At 31.4% G+C, this 21,671-nt stretch overlaps 1 protein-coding gene across 1 annotated transcript in view; it reads left to right on the top strand.

Annotated features, from left to right (window-relative positions):
* Window positions 1–9,726: 9,726 nt before the first annotated feature.
* The window catches only part of LOC149490730 (integrin beta-6-like), a 47,029-nt gene continuing 35,084 nt past the window's right edge, over window positions 9,727–21,671 (top strand). Inside the window, exon 1 of the mRNA XM_089708371.1 lies at window positions 9,727–10,023. Coding sequence (XP_089564497.1) covers window positions 9,877–10,023 — 147 coding nt within the window. The 5' untranslated portion in view covers window positions 9,727–9,876. The remainder of the gene's footprint in view (window positions 10,024–21,671) is intronic.

The raw sequence follows: 21,671 nt of genomic DNA, 5'->3' as shown, positions 1-21,671 counted from the left end.
ATAAGGAAATTACTTGTCCATAGTAAATGGAGTCCGATTCTACTCAGTAAAGCAGATTCCTCGGTCAGATCTGTGCTAACGCTGACCTGAAGCAATACGCTAACGCGGTTGTGGATCCCTCGGACGCAACGCCGTCAACCTACAAAGCAAAAGAAACTAACACATCGTCAAATTAGACCTAACAATATGAGAAGAGTACACGAATGAAAATGAAAAATGTAAATAATAAAACGAATAAACTAAACATCAAAATGCGAATCATGACACCTACTAAACACTGACGTAGAACACTGAAGTAGAAGCTTTGACTCTATTTTGTTTTTTTTTTTTTTCAATTAAATATTACAAATCAATTGCAATTTCAAAAACAAATTTAAATATTATGTTTTTTAATCAATGGCGTATCATACTATTTTAAGAGCAAAAAATTTAACTTACTAAGTTTTTAAATAATACTAAATATAGGTAGGTACATATATTTTTTTAATCTCGTCACTGATATCTTGCATAAATAAAATATCCATATAACCATAAATCACCCTATGTTATCATTTTTATAATCTATAATACAAAATAGATTTAAAAATAAAATTAAACATAAAACAAAAATTATGAGCAGTTCCAAAATATAGAGTAGGTACTAGTTTTCCGCCCGCGGCTGGGCCCGCGTTTTCAAAGAAAAACCCGCATAGTTCCCTTTCTGGGATTTCCGGGATAAAATCTATCTTATATGTTAAACCAAGCTACCCTCTATATGTGTGCTAAATTTCATTGTAATCGGTTCAGTAGTACCTATTTGCGTCAAAAAGTAACAAATAAACACACATGCATCCTCTCAAACTTTCGCTTTTATAATATAACTAGCTTACCGCCCGCGGCTTCGCCCGCTTTGTCTAAAACCTAATAAATTATATACTAAAACCTTCCTCTTGAATCACTCTATCTATTAAAAAAACCGCATCAAAATCCGTTGCGTAGTTTTAAAGATTCAAGCATAGGTACAAAGGGACATAGGGACAGAGAAATCGACTTTGTTTTATACTATGTAGTGAAGTAGTTAGGATATGATAATTATTTTAATTATACGTATAAAAATAAACATTTTTTATAATTGATTGTAAGGTACAATCTAAGGGTACAATATATACATGTCTGTGGGTACAATCAATTATAAAAAATGTAAATTTTTATTTAAGTATTTGTTAAACTGGTGTTTTTAAGGTTCTCATAGTAGGTATACCCATTCGTAATTAAATTAATTGTTGTCACAAACTGTTATGTTTCATGACTAATTTCTTTATTTTTCTCGTTTTTAAATGATGTAAATCATCCACACATAACCAAAACAAACAATAAAATAAAAATAATGGTCTATTAAAAGTAGAAACCCAAAAACGCGCGCCATACCGTTACAAATACCCCCGAAATCCGAATCGCTATTAAGAAAAAGCAATTTCCGCGAATTTTTCTCAGCGCGACCCGATGATTCATCTCGTCTGATGCAGTTAACGATGTCGCGTAGTCGCAACTCACAATTTTGTAGTCTGCACAGAGTACTTTTATATATATAGGTATAGAGGCTTTACTCGGCGGGTTCAGGAGGAAAGTGATTGACAGCGCCATCTGTATCTACAAACTTGCAACTTTCCTGCGATGTATATAACTATAGATCTACTATCATTCCTGCTTTGAGCCTTGTTTGTACTAAGTTTTGTTAATTTATTTATTAATCCCGTAATTTACTCATAGTCAATGGAGAATACGTTTACTAAATTGACTGAGTAAATTACCTAACGGATTAATAAATAAATTAACAAAACTCAACTGTATTCAAATTAGGATGCAGAAAATAAAACCATATATTATGATAATCAAAATAGTTTATTTCTCACCACAAACAGTTACATGATTAAAACTAATTAAAAATTTTGGATACAATTTTGGTCATACATTAATCTTATGTTTTATCTTGCCAACTTAACTTAGAATGATAAGTTGACATGGGACGAATACTAGCGTCCTATGTCAACTCATCATAGAATATTAATTAAGACTCCGAAAAATTCTCCCACCTTTGAAATTTAGCATTTATGATGAAATTAGGTGCAGATTACAAGAAGTTAGTAGTAAAAAAAGATCACACTGAAACACGTTCTGTTTAAATTATGTACGAATGTATCATTTCGAAAGGAATCTCACAATTTTTCGATTTCAGAGAAACTTCCAAATTTCATTTATGCGTTATTACTTTTACTGAACAATAAGGTCTGCTAATTATTGTTATTAATTGTATTTTAATATCCTGATTACATAGCTTTGTTTATTATTAATGCATTCTTGATAATTCTCTTTTATATAAAATAAGACTGATAGTTCAGTAGAAGTTACAGCGTGAAAGTGAAATTAGAATTTCATTGTCTACAATTTAAAAGAGTTGGATTCATATAAATAACTATACTAAGTAGGTAGTACATTCGTATATAATTATACAGAAAGTATAATTATATACGAATCACTGTGAGGATTTTTCAACAATCAGTAACAAACAACTTAAAAAATAACTAACAACTAATAAAGAAATGGTAATAATATCCCCTAATTTTATCAATGCCAAATTACATAGGCGGGAGGGTTTTGGTAACTTAAGCCCCGTTGATTGGACTATTTAGGCTGGTTTTAGAGTCATGCTGATGGTCCACAGTGACAAGCCAGTACGCTCAGCGCTGGCGACCGATCGATGTCATTCTCAAATATTCAAAGCCATAGCTCTATACATGTATGTCGGAGAGGCCACCGGATGGCGAGTGGTTATCTCGACCATGGAGATGATCTAGTACAAATCCCCCTCATATCAACTGAATTAACTCCAAGTGGACTTTGTCGATGATACGGAAATTGAAGCAACTCATGGGATGCGAACAGATGGTAATGCGTTTGCTTGAAAGGTACCTTAATTATGTTTTTTATTACATATACTGGCCGTTTACACACTAGCGAAGGAAAACAAAGAGTTGTGTTCAAAATTGGTAAGTTCACTTGAGGTTGATACGAGGGAGATCCGTACCATTACAAAATCTACATTACTACTCGCCAACCTGTTCAAGTGTTCATGTGCCATAGCTTTAACTAAAGCGCTTCATAAGCTACCATACATATTGACTTGTCAACGCAGACCGTCAGCACACTGTAAAACCAGCCATAAAATTAGATTTTCTAATACATAACCAGAAAGGAGAATGCTCACGCATCATTGAAAAAAAAACCCAGCTTCGGCAGAAAGGAGTTGTATTTCAAATTAACAATAATGTAGTGTGATAAAATAATAACCGGTTACGATCGTGATCCTTACTGGCAAACATAAAAAAATGCAATTTTGTTGTCTATTTTAAAAGTAGTATGTTCCCCGATTTCTCAAAGACGCCTGGACTGATGAGGAAAATTCGTTTTGTCTGAAAGGGTATACTTTCCAGGTGGTCTCATTATTAAAAAATATCCTTTTTTTTTGGAGGCATTGGGTCATTTCTCAAATACGCCTGGACCGATGTTGAATTTCTTTTTTCTGACCTGTTTATTAAGAAAAGTATACCCCTTCAAAATAAAAAAAAGGAATTAGGAAAGTTCTTTGAATAATAGGGAAACATACTACTACTACGAAATACTTTTTTTATGGACAACTGGATAACAAAATTGGAAATTTTTATATGTTTGCCAGGAATCACGATCATACCCGGTTATTATTTTATTACACAATATTATTATTAATCTATAGTACAATTCGTTTCTGCCAAAGTTGATTTTTTTTTGAGCACCCTCCTTTGACATTATTCTAATAATTGCATTACATTGTTGGTACAATGCATTATTATAATAATGTCAAATTTTTCTCTTAAAACATCTTTTAAAATATTTTTGTGCTTTGCACTGCATTGCATCCTCATCGCTGTCTATATTTTTTTTGCCCGTTAAAATTTTATTTATATTTTTACAATATGTAAATAAAAAAAATCGACTAACTAAATTAATTAAAAAGTCTATTAATTTTTCTTTGTGTTCAGAGCATGTCATAAAATTAAAGTCTAAAAATAAAAGAATTATCGTTTTTATATTTTCCCTTAGAAATTTTTGTTTTAAATTAGTAGATATTATTGTATTTATTATATCTTGCATGTTGGATATTGATTTCAAAAATGCTGGGCTTGGGGTGGAAAGCCAACGACGATTGGCAAATTCTTTTCTTTGTATAAAATCATTTTCAATTTCACTATAGAGATTACCCTTACAAACCTCACAAGACCTAAATATTTTATTTTTCGTCTTTTTTAAAAAATATCCCGATACATACTGTAGAGGCCCCATTATTTGGGGCTGACTTTTTTCCTCTAAAGGTGTAAGGGTAATCTCGTTAACAATGTCTAAAGACATATCACCAGTAGTCGTAGGTTCCTTATTTTTAGTAACGATGAGGGCATGTAGTGCATTGCATTGATCTTCTTCACAATTTGCTCCAGGGGCATGGACACTGGATAGGTTATTGACTAATAACGTTGTTAATGCTGATTGAAATCTTTCAGGTGTTGGATTTGTGTTACGGCACCCATGGCTTCTTATAGCCCCAAAGAAATTTTCGATTGGGTCTTGGTTTAGGTGCCGCATCCATATAGATGTAACATTGTAGTCAATGGCTAACATTTTAACTAATGTTTCTATGCCTTCCAGTGTCCATACCCAATTATTAATGGTAGGTACATTAGCAATTTTGTTTTCATCTGTGATAAATTTCATGGATTTTAAAACTTTTTTTGCTTCTCTCCAAAATTCGTGATGTTTGGAATTGGGTGTTACAGGTCCTAGGAGTGGTTTTGCATACCTATTTTTGACAAAGCTGCCATTCACAGAGTCAAAAAGATTATCAAAAAAAAGTAGTACATCTGCAGTCTCCTTACATTCGTCTGGAAGGATTCCGTTATCTGTAAAACAATAACAATTCAATATTAGAATTTAGATCATTTATGCTTTAAAATGTCTGTGCACCTAATGTACATGTTATGTGTATGCTTTGGGATATGTGTTTGCATAGTGGTGTACCATTAAACCTACATTTTAATTTAAAGAGTAACTGAACCCAGGTAATTGCAATAACCAATATTTTGAAATATAATGGAAATATTTAAATTCCGGCAGATATTTAATCTAATATTGTTGCACTAAGTTTAGTTGGCCATTACAAAAAAAACATCTCTTGATCTTACCTGCAAGGTATCCCATAGTAGAAGAGACAGATCTACTGAACACTTGACTGGCGTATTTCACTTTCATCTTCGTCCTAGTCGGATCAACGTGGCTATCAGTTAACTTAGGCACTAATCGTATTCCTTTATATGCAGGATTTTCTTGATGTAGTTTTATAATGTGATCCCACTTAGCCGTCTTTTCTTTATCTGTTTTATACCTTAAATTTTTCTGTAATAGGTTGTTCCTTATTCCTTTTAATAAATGCGGGGGATCATACAGTGGAACAATTTTTTTATCATTAATTATAATTATTTTTGTTTCTTCTCTGACTTCTTTTCCACTTCTCAGCATATGTACCCTGCTTTCATGTAAAAGAAGATTTAAGGCATGTCTATTATTAGTGCCTTGGTCACACACTGTAGCCACTACGTTGAACCCAGTTTCTTGTAGATTTTGTATGATCGTTTTGATTTGTAAAGCCAGCTCTGGGCCTTTAGTGGCCGCCTGTGCAAATGTATAAGCAACAGGTTGCTTATACTTTCTTATCAGACCCCTGATCATAAAAACCTGTGCATGGTCTGCGAATTCTTGTTTTGTCTCGCGTCCATTGTTCACAAAACCTATCACCAAATCTTTTCTCTCATTATAAGTTAAATTAGGCTTCAGAGACATTTCATCGAACATTAGTATGCAGAGTCTGTCTGCTGGTTTCATTTTATTTGCTCTTTTTTTCAGCTGTTCAAATATATTATTATTGATACCAGGCTTTATATTGGCTTGGTTCAAAAATGTATTTAGTATTTGCTGTGAAGGCAAAACCAACATTCTTCGCAGAAATCGATAGCCTTTGGGGCTTTGCTTCAGCATTGCCAAAGCCAATATTTTTTCTTCAGTAGAAAATCTTCTGCCTTTTTCTTTCTTTTTAGACTCTCTAAACTGCAACATGGTTAAAAGTTTAGCAGCACTTGGCATATTGTTAATAGTAGCTATAAAGTTGCTATTCTTCATAAAATTTTTGGCTGCTTTTAATTGCAGGGATTGTTTCTGTGCTCTGTTCCGACACTTCGATAACTTAATCCTAATGTTTACCAATTTTTGGTATAAGGATCGCTCATTTTTGGTCATTTTCTTATGAGTCACTACTTTTTTAGCAGTGTTTGGACCTGCAAATAAAATTAAGCTTTTAAAAACATGCTACCTTAGCTATTATTATATTAAAGAAATTATTTAAACAGAAGTACTGTCCAGCAGATCAAATGTATAAACACTGCTGTGCCCCATGGCTTCAACCATTAAGAGTTGTAGAGTGAAAGATAAAGGCAGTGGAAATGAACATAGTACTCTATCTTTAGGTTTCTATTTCTTTTTTCTTTAAAATTTAAGTAAGGGCCACTCACCATATTTATCCTCCAATTTGTATTCTTGTATTTCAAGATTCTCAACAACTGTATCAGGTTCAACAGTAGCTGGAAAACGAAAGTTATAATTAAGTAAGTTTATAGTTTTAAAACTATATAATTATGTACTTTTATAATATTTTTGCATAATGTGTTTTTGCTGCTGAACTGTTATATGTATAGTAAAACCTAAAATTTGCAATTAGCTAAATAGTAAGAAAAATTTGGATTATATTTAGATACCAACCTGGTGCTGGTGCTTCATTTTCTTTTAATGGTTTTTGGGAATCTTGAAGTGATAGTGGTCCTGAAACAAACACAATAGGAAAATTGTTATAAATGAATTTTATGTTGCTGCTTGCTGTTGCATGAAATAAATTTGCATTAAATTAAATATATATCTGCTCTTAAAATAATTCTTAGAGCAGTTTGAAAATTAAAAATGCTTTCCTGTAAACATCAACTTTTCTGTCAGTTTGTGTGTAGGGACCGATATATATATAACAGGCATTTATCCTTTAAATGCCAATTTATAGAAAAACTTATTCAGATAGTTACTTTAAATCAAAATTGAAGTGTATGGCTAAGAAATACATATTTTTTTGCATGTATTGCTTTTGCTTGGCTAACTAGGTAGCCAGGAACTGATAGCATGGGCTTAAACCAAGTTATTACCAGCTGGGTTAAAAGTTGTAGAGGTTATAGTAAAACAAAACATGCAAAAATAATATATGCACTTACGAATACATAGTATTACTTTGGCTGAGCATTATTTCAGTCACTGTAGCAGTTCTGGTCAAATTACAAGTGTAAAATAGACATGCTAAGTAACATTATCTCCTTAAATCTTCTTGAAGTGTTGACACATCAGTTATAATGTTATAAAACATTGTGTAACATGACAATATTTTGTTACAATTTACATACTTTTGAAGATTTTCTCACAAAACAACTTGAAACTTTCAGACAACAAGTGTTATGAAACATTCTATAAGATTATAGAATGTTTCATTTTCATTACACAACTGCTGTGTTAGCACCTTTATGTGAAGTTTAGGTGTAGGTACTGACCTTTTGAAGTAGAAGGTAAATTTTCAACTTCCCTCAATGGTTTTCTATCAGTGCAGATAAATTTTGATAAAGGTCCTGCAAAAATAATATAGACAATTTTAATAAGTTCAAAATCTCGTTTTGTTTCTACCAAAGTGTAGAAACGAAAGAAACAACCTCTCTGTTGTAAAAAATAATGTTGAATAACACATTGAATTAATTCAAGAACAAACTGAATAATATCTCTAAATCCTAAGGGTAATAAATATTATCTTCCATTCCAAATTCTAATTCAAATTTCCTGAAATGAACAGGTTAATTCTGATGAAACTTTCTAAATTATAGTAATGTTTTACTAGATACAATACATGCAACATTTATTTTCAATTTAATGTTATATTATGACAATAACATAAGGTGCCATAATTATTATGACACATTAAAAGCCTATAGCTACTAAAATATATACTTAGCTACTATAGATTTAATAGACAATTATATAGCTACATAGTTTACCAACCTGGCATATGTAATGTTGGAACAGCTATGTTAGAAATTTTGTTGTAACGGCAACAATATTTCTCTTCGAAATGAGCATGACAAACTCGACGAAGTTTATAAATATTTTCATTGCTCAGACTCAAAATTTCTCCTCCAATAGCATGAACCCATGTTCGGAAACGAGCAATGTCCTTATCAGGGTTTGGAAACCAATGAAGAACTCTGTAAGAGCCTGCAAAAAAGGAGTTTAAGCATTACATTTATAGAAAAAAAACTTGTGACAGACCTATGATATAGAATTACTTCAATTATTATTTTTAAGAGCATCTTCTCCATTATATTTATCTTTAAGACAGTTTAAATGCATAGAGACTATTTGTGTACTTTTCATTATATTATGTTGCAGGCATATTTCTATGTACATACCCCACTTTCTTAATAAACCCCCTTTCTTAATAAAAAATAATGACGTCCAGAGAAGTTTCAAGCTCATGTAATGCAAAAATAATAATACATGAGCTTGAAACAAATATTTATAAGAGCCCTTGGTCAGTGGGTTGTTATGCTCGTCAGGGCCACACCTCATGTTCACATTGTGGAATGCAATAAATGTATTGAGTATTGAAATAAGCCTGTCTGTACGCGCATTACTTTCAAAAGGCCATGTTTTACTTTCAAATTGCACCAGTGCAAAGACAGGGCGTATGAACTGGTTTGGTATCAGGTTTGAAACAGTCTGGTTACGTACCTTCGACTTCCACACACTGAGGAACACAACAACGTTTACTAGACATGGTAATGTCACTTAGAAGCACTATAGTCTCAGAGTCTCTATCTCGAAAAATACTAGAACAAACACTCGACGCTAATCGTGAGGAGCAAGGGCTCAACTCAACGAATTCACGGAGAAGCACTAGTTTGATGAAAACACTCGACGTAAACCCAAGGAGCAGTGGCTCAACTTGAAGAATTACGGAGATTCGGAGAAGCACTAGGTTATAAATTGATGAATTTATCAACAAAAACAACCGGCACTAACGACAGACAGACCGCCATTGATTGTTGACAGCTTGTTTCATTACTGCAAGTAAAAAGTACAAAATAACTACTACGACGCGAATTTTGTTAATTATTTAGATCAAGTTTTTACTGTTTTAAATTAAATTAAAATTATGGCAGTTTTTATAATTTATTTGTTTAAACTATATCTCAAAATATATACAATGATGATAACATAAAACTACTAAAATTTTTTTTTTTTTTGAATGGTAACATTTAGCATCCACCATACGGATTATAATGATTCAAGAATAAAATGGTCACTTCGTCACTACAGCTGTAATGAACTAAAACCGTACTTTCAACTTAGTCGGCTAACAGCAACAAGCGCCATCTGTATCTACAAACCGGAAATACATGGTTTTATAATACAACAAAATTAAAAAGGCATTCACTGTAGGACTTGTCACTAGATGACGGTGCTCTTTCAATTTGGTATCATTACTTTCGCCCAGTTGCACGGTAAAATGTTCTAAGATTGCACAGCCTGGTAGTCTGTGACCAAACGCGCTTCGGTTCGCGCGTATTCTTATTTGAATTTCGAACGCGTCAGTTTGAATACGACTTCGATTTTTATTAGTGGTCGAGTGATTTTTTTTTTAAATACGGTGCGCGTTTTAGAAAAAAAACATAAAAAATGGCGGCAGTGTGGTTGGTTGTGCTTACACTTTTTTCGAGTCAGGAGATTTTTGCAAGTTATCGTGACTGTTCGAATATTGGAAATATACGGAATTGTGACGAATGCATTCGATGTGCTGGCCACTGGTGCAACGATCCTAATGAAGTAAGTATATTAATATCTTATTAACTAGGTTCACTTTAAAATGTGCATTTCACGAAAAGTTACTTGTTATTATATTATATTGAATCAGATTATCTGTAAAAAAATACAATTGTATTAATAATTGGTCAGGCTGTTTTGTGTTATTGGTTCTATATCTATTCTGCTTGATAATTACGTGACAATATTATGTAAACAGATTCACGGATGATTATCGCAAATTTATGTCTAAACATGACCATATTGGTAGAGTCTAATAAGATCACAAGCGTTGATAAGTAATTATTTATGACACTATTTCAATTTGAAACAGTCGTTTTTGGATATAAATAAATTGGTATGGTTGTTGAGATAGGACTATATTAATTATTGAATTATGAATTTATGAGATCTAAGAAAATATTATATTTCCAATAAGTATAGATGCAGTTATTTCCGAAACTCTACATATTATGAACATAACTAATTGCCTGATAGCGTTAATGCCTCGTCATCTCGAATAGAAATATTTAGTTGAATATATAGAGGGTATCTATAATAAAAGTTAAAATATAGTATGGATGGTACCTATATATTTATTAAATTTCTTTTATTGTGCTGTAGACTATTATTTTGTATTCTGTTTATTTATAGTAGTCAACATTTTTGTAGTGCCAATGTACCTACCTAACTGGAATTTTCTTCTCTTTAACTATTAGGTATGTGAATCAGAAAAATTTTATTGATAGCTTAAATTATATTTTAATCCAGAAAAATATCTAAATAAATGACTAAATACTACTAGACTAAAGAGTAAGCGATTCTATATGTTTTATGAAAACTGTAATCTCATCTAATAGTTGAGAAATAAGCGCAAAAACTTAGAAATGGGTTGCTTATAATAGAAAAAAAGATAATATAAACGAACGGAAGGAAACAATTGAGTCAATAAGCTGGATGCGATGGTCAAGTGCACAATTGATCTTTATTTTTTTATAAATCGGCGAAAGACGGTTGAACTTTATCCTTTCATAATTATCTTAACAAGCCGCGAATTTAAGATTATTTTTCTTTACTTTGTCCTGGTAATACCACAGATTATTAATAGTTACTTTCTAAGTGTAATGCGAACTAAGAAAAATCGAATTTGATGCAGTTGTTGAGAAATTAGGCGCGAACATACGTGTCTGTAATTATTTTTTATTTATATTTTAGACTAAAGGTTTAATAAAAACTTACTTATCACATAAAATATTACATATTAAACCATCGATTTTATATTTTCATTGAGAATAATATTATATAGGTTCGTATAGAGGTCGTGGTTGCATTGGTCAGTCCCTATGGGAACTGACGGCCGTTGCATTATTCCAATTGGTATGGAGTTATAATATCTACACTCCATAGCAATTGGATTGATTCTCATAGTGGAATAGATAACATTTAAAAGTCCGTATAAATAATTGAGGTTTTAAACTTTTGCATAAATATCATTTTTTATTTCGGCTTCAATAAATAAAAATACAAAAAGAGTGGTCGTATTCATAATAATTTATGCACATATTTTTATATAATATGATAACAATACGCAAGTTTTCAAAAATCTTCACTTCAGGCTTAATGTTAATAAATACCAATGTCAATGAACTAGAACAATCGATAAGCAATTAATCGTTGAATTCCCAATCAGTCGGATGATTTAGTTCTTAATTGTGACGGTACTTTCGTTTCTACGTCTTATTCTTTTGAGTTTTCAACCAACTTCGAAAAAAAAAGAATCTCTGAATCCCTTCTATGCATTAAAGCAAGAATGCTAGTGAAAAATCAAGTGTAAACTTTACTACATTTCTTACAAAATACGTTTTAAAATAATCGACGTAAAAATAAATAAAAATAATAAATCAGAGATAAAATACTGATCGTCTGAGTTCATTAGTAAATGGCTTTAACCTAGATTCATATTTAATCTATACTAATATTATAAAGCTGAAGAGTTTGTTTGTTTGTTTGAACGCGCTAATCTCGGGAACTACTGGTCCGATTTGAAAAATTCTTTCAGTGTTAGATAGCTCATTTATCGAGGAAGACTATAGGCTATATATCATCACGCTACGATCAATAGGAGAGGAGCCACGGGAGTGAAACCGCGCGGAGCAGCTAGTTAAATATCTTTTTATGAGTAGCGTGATGTATTGTAGTTAACTAGTTAGATAATATACGACAAACACATAGAAGAGGTTAAATAGAAGACTTATAAGTAATGATGATTAATAATATTGTATCTATGTTCATATTACAAAACTGAAGAGTTCACTGTTTTTTGTTTGGTTAGTTGAACGCGCAAATCTTAGAAACTACGGGTTCTATTTAAAAAAATCTTTCAGTAGTAGATAGCCCAATTATCGGGGAAGGCTATAAGCTTATATATCAATCTGCTAAGACATAGGAGCGGAGCGGGACACACCTATAGTTTGCTAAATAAAAATTGTATATTTAACATGAGCATCAAGGATTATAATTTGTTTTTTTTTTATATAAACAGAGAGAATATTATTGAGGACAATAACAATTATTAACTAATATTACAAAATATAATATTCTATTCCTTGTTTACTAACGAAACAGTGACACAAGATTGCATTGGGTTAACGACTTAGTAATTTGATAACTGCCTTATCTGATAATATCGTAATGACATTTCGAATCACATTAATTTAAATATAATTGCTCTAATTATTTCCATGTATTTTGTAACTAACACTGTACAAAAATCGTCAGTCAAAAGTTCTTGTTATTTGATAAAGCGCGGAAATATGATATTATAATTTATTTCCTATGATAATATTAATTTTGTTTACAGATAGAAAGTTATGCGAGGTTAGTAACAAACAAACTCATGTAATCATATTATAAACACTGAAATAGAAATGAGTTGAAATTTTATTTCAATTAATTATGTGCATTAAAGTAAACAGAGATAAATTAAGTTAATCGATAAAATAGTTTAACATGAAAAGATTACATTATACATTTATGTAATATTGTTTAAAGATTTGAAACTCATATATGTACTTAATAATATTATCATATTTTGTACTCTTCAAATCATACGTCTATAAGATTACGAAAACTGACCTATAGCTATACAAACGTACAGCCAGTCATTGACCTCAATTGGCCATTTTTCACCATCGAAGTGTGGCTACAAATATTTGGCTACACACAATTACTGTATTGTAAGTACAGTAAAGTGTTCATTCGCTTGCACAATATTGTTAATTGTAATTTACAATTTTGTATGAACCTGACCGTCTAAGGGTGCACTCACACACATCAGTCACCGTCACGGCACGTCACCGGACAGGATTAAAAAAAAATATGTATCAATAGTTCTAGTATGACTCTGTTCCCACACGACAGTCGCCGGCACGAAATCTATCAGTGACGTCACCGGTCAGGCACGTCAAATAATCTTTCCATACATGTATCATACTTTTATCCCCACTCATCCGGTGCCGTCACGTCTCAGTTCAGTCAGCGTCGTGCTACCGTCAATTGCTACATGTTCTCTAGGGTGACACACGTCTAATCACTGACTAACCTGATGTATGTGTTCAATGATTCAGTCAAACCGGCGACGTGACTGACGGACAACATGACGGTGACTGGTGTTTGTGGATACGTACACAAACCGTCACCGATCAGTCATCGGTGACTTGACGGTGACTGATGTGTGTGAGTGCACCCTAATAGGTAGGCTAGCGCTAATGACCTGGCTAATTCTTACATAAGCGTAGTAATTGTGTAAAATTAGGATGTTGCAAGATGAAATTGATGCTGTCGGGGTTCATGTATGAAAATTAATTCTAAAATAGAAACTTTTTGATAATAAATAAGTCTATCGTATGTACATCTTTAACCATAAATAAATTAAGTATGTAGGTATTCTTACAATATTCACAAAATAAGATTGAAAGCAACTACAGATATATTCGTAGTTCATTGATGTATTTCAATGCCTTGACCAAAATAAACAACCTGTAAAATATCTGCATAATGATGAGTCTACACAATCAAGAGAAGTGGTTCCGTGGAGTGGGATCGATACACAAATTTCCTGAGTAACCCCATTTTCCAATATCCTGTCTTGTTTCAAACCTCTTGGTTTTACCTCATAACTTAATCTGTGTCGTTAATGGATTTTTAAATCATAATAAATGACTATTCTGTTCCCGGGTAGAATTATATTACATTAAATAATAGGCTTGTATAGGAGGAACTTATCTATTAGGTAAAAACGCACAAAAATATCTTGGTAAATGTTTGCTGTGCTACTAGGTATCGCATTTAATATCAATAATAAAATTTAATCAAAAAACGATTTCATAAATTATCATAATAACATCCCCAAAATAATTGATCTGTACTCTACCTAAACTCCATATAAATTTTCAATAAACCTTACCATAAACCCACCGCACCGCCTTGATTACTTATGTTCTGATCAAATCGTTTTGCTCTTAGTGAGTCATTTAAAGGAATAAACCGCTGGCGTGTTGCCATCTCCACGATATGAATGTTCATAGTCAGCATTTGCATAAAATAATTGTACGTAGGAATCGATTTATACCCATATTGTATGAATCCATAATTGATTAAGCCGTGTCGGAATGCTAATTGTTCATCGAAATGTTGAAACAGTAGATCGAAAAGCGTGTTGTAATTGATACAATGTACCTCGGCTACTATTTCTCCTCATTCATTCATTGTTCAAAGAAAACATTTTCTAACTGTTTCATAGTTTGTCCTTATTACGTAATGTGTATAGAGATGTGTAGAAAGAGAAGGTATAGGAATGTGTACATTCATTGGGTAATATAACAATAATTAATAAAGCATACTTCAACAAACTTTCGTTAAAACAACACTTAAAACAAATGTTTACAATCGCATATTAAGAGGTTCTCAAGACAATATCTTCACGCTAACATTTCTTTTCCCAATTAACGTCATTAAGGCATGTTTACAGAATCTATACAATGTAACCCTCGTGTATGCTTCGTATTAGCGCGCAAACATTATCGAAACACACAAACATCCGATACAGGGAATATTAATAACCTACTAACCCAAATCGGCTATGTTTTGGACATTAACTTGCATAATTTTATATGTGGTTGACTTCACATGCAACCGCGTTTAACGAAATTAAATACAGATGCGCTTTTCATTTCCAAGAATCTAATCTACGTTATCTAGACGTGTGTACATATTATTATCCAGTTTTGGTAACATTTTGCCTCATTTCGAGGTGAAGATGAGAATGAATTTTCAAATTATAGTTAATTAAAGTTGTATAAATAACAAACTTACAAAATCCTTTTAATGATACATTACCACATTTAAAATAACCTTTCGTAATGCGTTAAACTTCTCTCATTTGTTAATGCTTTTACTTAATTAAATCGCTTTTTCATGAACTTTACGTTACAACTTGCAACATATCCGATTCAGCAAATATATATTTTTGCTCAGTGATTAAGGATAATAACCTACTTGAGTTATGATTTATTGTGGGCTGGTAATTATTGTGCGGGTGTTACCACATTGAAGTTGGCATTTCCAACGGCGCCTTTGACCTGTTTGCTTTTGATTGAAAATTGTGTAAATTTCACTTAAATTGTGCCATACGTAGCCGTTTAAAAGAGTAATGAGTATCAATTTATTGTGCAAAATCACCATGGTTAAAATGTTCATAAGAGGTGTTTATTGTGTCAGTAATTTATCAAAATTATTGAAGCTTTCATTCACATTATTGTCACTGGTTAAAATATACAAGCTAGCTCGTGGCTCAGCTTACTGTTTCGATGAAAAGTTTATTCTATGTACCTAATGTTAATTGTCATTTAAACTTACACTTTAACTTAAAAGTTTTTGGGAATAAAAATTTAATCATCCAATTACATTAATTAATTACTATACATTAACACTTCATAGACAATATACACCTCATAGACTTCAAGTCATAATCAATAAATCGAAAACTTCCCTCTTTTACGACAACTCCGGCCAAATCCAAGGGTCAAATAGATTAAATTATTATCAAAGGGTGGTCGCAAATGCCGGTTTCAAATATCTGTATAACCAAGTGGTGGTGATTAGTGTGAGTTTTATTACATTCTAGAGTTACGAAACCACCAATAAAACAACATAATATCATTAAATATACACGCTAGTTTCAACTTTCAATCATTATAAATATATATGGTCGTATTAATTCGTTTGATATCAATATTGTTTATCAGATTATATAATTTTTTCAGTAAAGAAAGAAGTTGAAAGACAAAAATCCAATAACAATTTCTCAGTAGGTAGAGCCTTAATATATAACATTGTAGGTTATTAATTATATTCTATGGAATTATATTTACGTATGTGTAAACACTGAAAATGTTAAAAAATGAAAGCAACTGCTCTTAAATCTTTTATTTTCACGAATTGAGTAGGTACTAGACGCTTAGGCTAGAAGCCAACAAAATCCAGGTATTTAGGTATCAGCTAAAAGTATTACATCATGAGTAATTTGAACTTTCGTACGTTTGTTTGTGTGGCTTCAGTTCACAGATCTTTTTAGTGTATTCAAGTAATACCATCTACCTGCTCTTTGTCCTAGATTAAATTTTATCCAATTACTATGAAAATTGCAGAACTTTGTAACCTGACGTGCCGATATAAGCTGAAGTATTATCACAGATTATTAAATAGTTCATTATGCATATTACCTATGAGCCTCAAGACACTCTTATAATTGTCAATTTGTAATTATATTAAAATTAAAAATAGAGTCAAAAAACTAAGGTTGAAATTCATATTTTTACGTTAAAGGTCAAGTATTATTGGATTATACTTTGTATAAATTTTTATGAAATGTATAAAAAATAAAAAAAATAATTTTCTGAGCGGCTTTTTGAAAGCTGTTATAAAGAAAACTTAACACCTGGCCGCTAAACACTCGATTTTATTAAACCCTTCTAAATAATGCATAAATAACTGACCTTATATTTGATGGGCAATGAGATTGTGATTTAAAAACATTTTATATTTGAAATATTTCTTTTAATTATACCTATTTATAACTTGTGTATGAAATAGAAAAAAAAAATAGGAAGTAAGTGGTAGTTTTGATCATCGATTAAAAATACTTATCTAAATTTTTTGGTAACGATTATAATATGTAGGTATTTAAAATAACTAGTGATAACTAGTGTGTTTTAAAAAAATGCATAAAAATTAAGTTCGAAAACTCTATCATGATATATTATGATCTAGCGACTTTCTCTAGTATATTATCTTAGTGCAATATTATTATGTTTTTAATATAAAATAACATTAAAGGTAGGTATACTTTTATAAATTATAAGCAAGCTCTCACACTAAATAACCTTTGAACTCGACAAGCATCGGAAACGTTTTATCGTTGAAGTGCTCTTAAATTTTAAATAAAATTTATTATTAGGGTTGATGAAAAGCTTAAATATTTGTTTATATTTGTACTTAAAACTGATCCCATATAATAACTATAACCTACATTATGTATTTTGAAATTAACAAATGTTTTAAGCAATCTGGTCTTAATGTTATAGAGACAATTTAAGATAACAATAAAAAATATATACATATATTAAAATAGATATCGTTAGGTAAGATTTATTTTCTACTCTCGGTTAAATTTAACTTTCAATTCACAAACCGGGTTAACAGCTCGATATCACTAACACATTTCTAACTGGAATCCATCTTGGAAAGTTTAATTAATATTTATTTAGATAATTGTATCACTTTTTGTTCATAGACAGACTTTTTAATTTGTAAGATTAAGGAATGTCGTTTCTCTAGAATGCTTACCTATATATACCTACTACCTTTCCACCCGCAGCTTCGCCCGCACAGTCAAAGAAAAACCCGCATAGTTCCCGTTCCCGTGGGATTTCCGGGATTGCGTCATTTTCCCGGGATAAAAAGTAGCCTATGTCCTTTCTCGGGTATCAAAATATCTCCATACCAAATTTCATGATAATTGGTGCAGTAGTTTAGGCGTGATTGAGTAACAGACAGACAGAGTTACTTTCGCATTTATAATATTAGTATGGATTACCTACATACCTACGAACAAGAAATTGTTATGTTTAAACATAACTAATCCTTTCTCTGATACAATTTAATCGTATATGTACGTTATCGTATAATATGATTTTACGATTCTACACTGTAGACGATAAGATTTCAGTTAAGAACATATTTCATAGGTAATACTTATAATTATCTTTGATATATTTATCAAGTATCATTTATTAATAAAGCTCAGAGTAGGTACATTGGTTAAAAACATCTCAACACAATCAGCGAATCAATTTATCAACAAAAACATGAAGCATTGACCGACAATCTTCGACCATGGCTCGAATCTATTTGGCAATTATTCTTGTTATGGCGATTAAGTGCTGTCATGAAAAAACTGGTCTTCTACCAGTCTGACATTGGAGATATTCCATCAATGTTTCAAATAGATATATTATGTATTTTGTATATGGGTACAATTCTTAGAATATACCGTTATTGCTTTAGAGTAATGTACCTATAATAAAGATAATAATAAATACACTGTATATACTATATCGCATTCACGTAAAACCTTTATTTAAAGTCTTTATATAAATAAGATAACATGTTCAAAATATTATGTAGAGTTTAGTATATCACTCTTTCATTTAATTCATTCCTGTTGCACTGTTATATGCATATTAAAACCAATAAACATATCAGACACGTTCCATAAATAAATCAATGACAACATAACACCTTTAAAAATTCCTAATTACTTGCAACACCTACGAAACGTGAATTATGAGTTCTTCACCAATATCAATCAAGGCAATTAACGACCCCAGTGTTCCACTTACCTTTTAACTTATTAACACGATGAAGAACATAAAACATCGGTGAGATATTAACATTTTCGCAAGATAAAATTGACTATAAAGGCCGCGTTGTCCGAATGCCGAAATGCAATATCTTAATGCAATTCCGTGTTCGGTGTAAGTGAGAAACGTATGTAGTTTTGTATTTTGTGGCTATAAAGAAAAAAAATATCACATAGAACTAAGGCTTATTTAAGTGTATGCATTATTTGCTGGTGGTTAATTTTGTTTTACACTTAAGAGCTTTCATGTTAAGCTTGACTTAAACATAGCAATTTGTCATCAAAGAGTTTCTCGTATCTCCTGAACATTTTTATTGGTTCTTAACTCAACATGGCAATAAAATAATTGTCTTAAATTAAAATAAAATATTATAATATTTTTCAATATATTGTCTCAATATACATCTATCTACCTGAAAGTCAATCTCCTTAAGAAACTGTAACACTTCACCTAAAAATAATATATTAATTCTACTACCTTAGTATTGGATGTATTCCAAGTAGTAGTGTCTTTTCGTATGTGGGTCAACTCTTCGGATGAGAGTCAAGTTCATCGAACTACAACTATATTTCTACTAATGCAAAACAAATACATATAAGAGTTTTGTTACTAATTTTTATATGAACACAATTTATTTTTTACTAGCTTTCCGCCCGTGGCTTCGCCCGCGTTTTCAGAGAAAAACCCGTTCCCGTAGGATTTCCGGGATAAAACCTATCCTATGTCCTTTCTCGGGTATCAAAATATATCTATACCAAATTTCATGCAAATTGGTTCAGTAGTTCAGGCGTGATTGAGTAACAGACAGACAGACAGAGTTACTTTCGCATTTATAATATTAGTATAGATTAATATTAGTATATTAGTATTAGTATTAGTATGGATTAGAGTTCAGTGACATTTTGCATCTTTCTTGTTAATATACTGAAATTTTCGCTACAACATAATATGTGAATATGCAACAATATATTACAAACCTAAAAACAAAGTTCATCGTTCTCCCGTCTACTTACGAATACTTACTAAGTATAAGATAATGCGCTATGCAGGAGGTAATTGTATGGTCTCTAAGAAATATTTTAATCGCTTATAACTTAACAAGCTTTAGCTCGCGCGGATCATATTTCTTATCTACGAGTAAATATAGTAAACTTCCTACTGTAAGGCGTCTGGGTTGCAGCCAAGAACCTATAGATTTTTCTTGCGCTTTTCCTACATTTCAGTCTAGTACAGAGGGCAATGCCCTTTTAATATTTATGTGGAAGACGAGACGATGTGTCTAGCCTTTAGTCTCTTTGTCCCGTTTCTTACTATTTTTATCTAATTACAAGTTACAAGGAAATTTCATCTCACATGTCAATTTCTTTACGAGCCAGTATGTTCGTATATAGCTATTTTCATAATCTATTATTTAAAATAACACATTATAAATTGTAATGTGTACGTGGTGTGGAATTACCAACAAACGCCCGTGATGCGGGTGATTTCATTATTCGTAAAACAATGGTCTTTTGTTGGAAATAAATTATCTATTTAAAAGCTGTCGTCTCATCTTGAAGTAATGAGGAAAACATATGAGGAAAATACTTGTCCTTGTTTTAAGCTGAAAAATCTATCAAGCGTTCTTTATGGAAATGTTTGCGAAATAATTAGGACCGGATAGTGTAATATTTTGTTATAATAATATAAAAACTGGTTACTCCGAGTACTTACTAGTGCCGTGGGTGTTACTCGTAGCAGGGATCCCACTTAGGTTATAATGCCACCTACACAACCTTAAAAGGCTTGACGTCTTTGTGTTGGGAACAACGTGAAATTACTGTAATTTTGTACCGAACTATATTTTACACACGAGTAATTGGTATGATCTAAGAACTTCGCCTTAACAAATATACCTATATTATGTATTGTATGTATTATGTATTGTATGTATTGTATATTATGTGTACGTATATATTAATATGTATATAATGTATAAGTAGGTATTCTTAAATTATATTTATTACATATTATTATCTATGTATTTATAATATAAGTAGTTATATGGTTTAAATATACTGTAATTCATTTTCATTGCTGCACCACCTATTGTTTTCACCTCTTTCTTATAATTAAAAATCCTACCCATAGGTTGCCTGGTAGAAATCGCTTAGTAGCGATAAGGCCGCCTTTTTAGCTTTATAACATATTGTCTGTTTCTTTTTTTACGTGTATTTACTTGGTGCTGAATAAAGTGTATTTATTATTATTATTATACCTTAAATATACAGAAGGTACCTACCAATATATATTTTGCTTTATAGAGTTTATTAGATGTTGAAACTTCTAACTTTGGGTAACTTTGGGTAACTTTCCATGTGTGTTGTGTCCAATACACAATACACATGGAAAGTTACCCATTTTAATTTAACAGATACCGTACATAATATGTTTTATTAGTTAGGTACAAACAATATGTTTCAATAATTTGAAAACATGCTCTCATAAAATATATTTATTTATGTTATGTACTTTATAATTATGCAGTCAAAATAGGATATGAAATATAACGTCATATAAGGACTAAGGTGCAATAGGATCATTTGTTTGTATGGTAATGTAATTAGCATGTTACAATTCACATGACGCAAGAGAGATAATTGAAACAATATTCAAGATCTTTTTGTAATGTAGAGCGAAAGAAATCGATGA

Source organism: Colias philodice, chromosome 2, assembly GCF_061535455.1.
Source record: "Colias philodice isolate Cphi_HAF_F1 chromosome 2, ilColPhil1 Martin Lab GWU primary, whole genome shotgun sequence".
In the NCBI taxonomy this organism is placed as follows: domain Eukaryota; kingdom Metazoa; phylum Arthropoda; class Insecta; order Lepidoptera; family Pieridae; genus Colias; species Colias philodice.
Note: the sequence above shows the minus strand (reverse complement) of the source record. Positions and strands in the feature narration are given on the sequence as shown.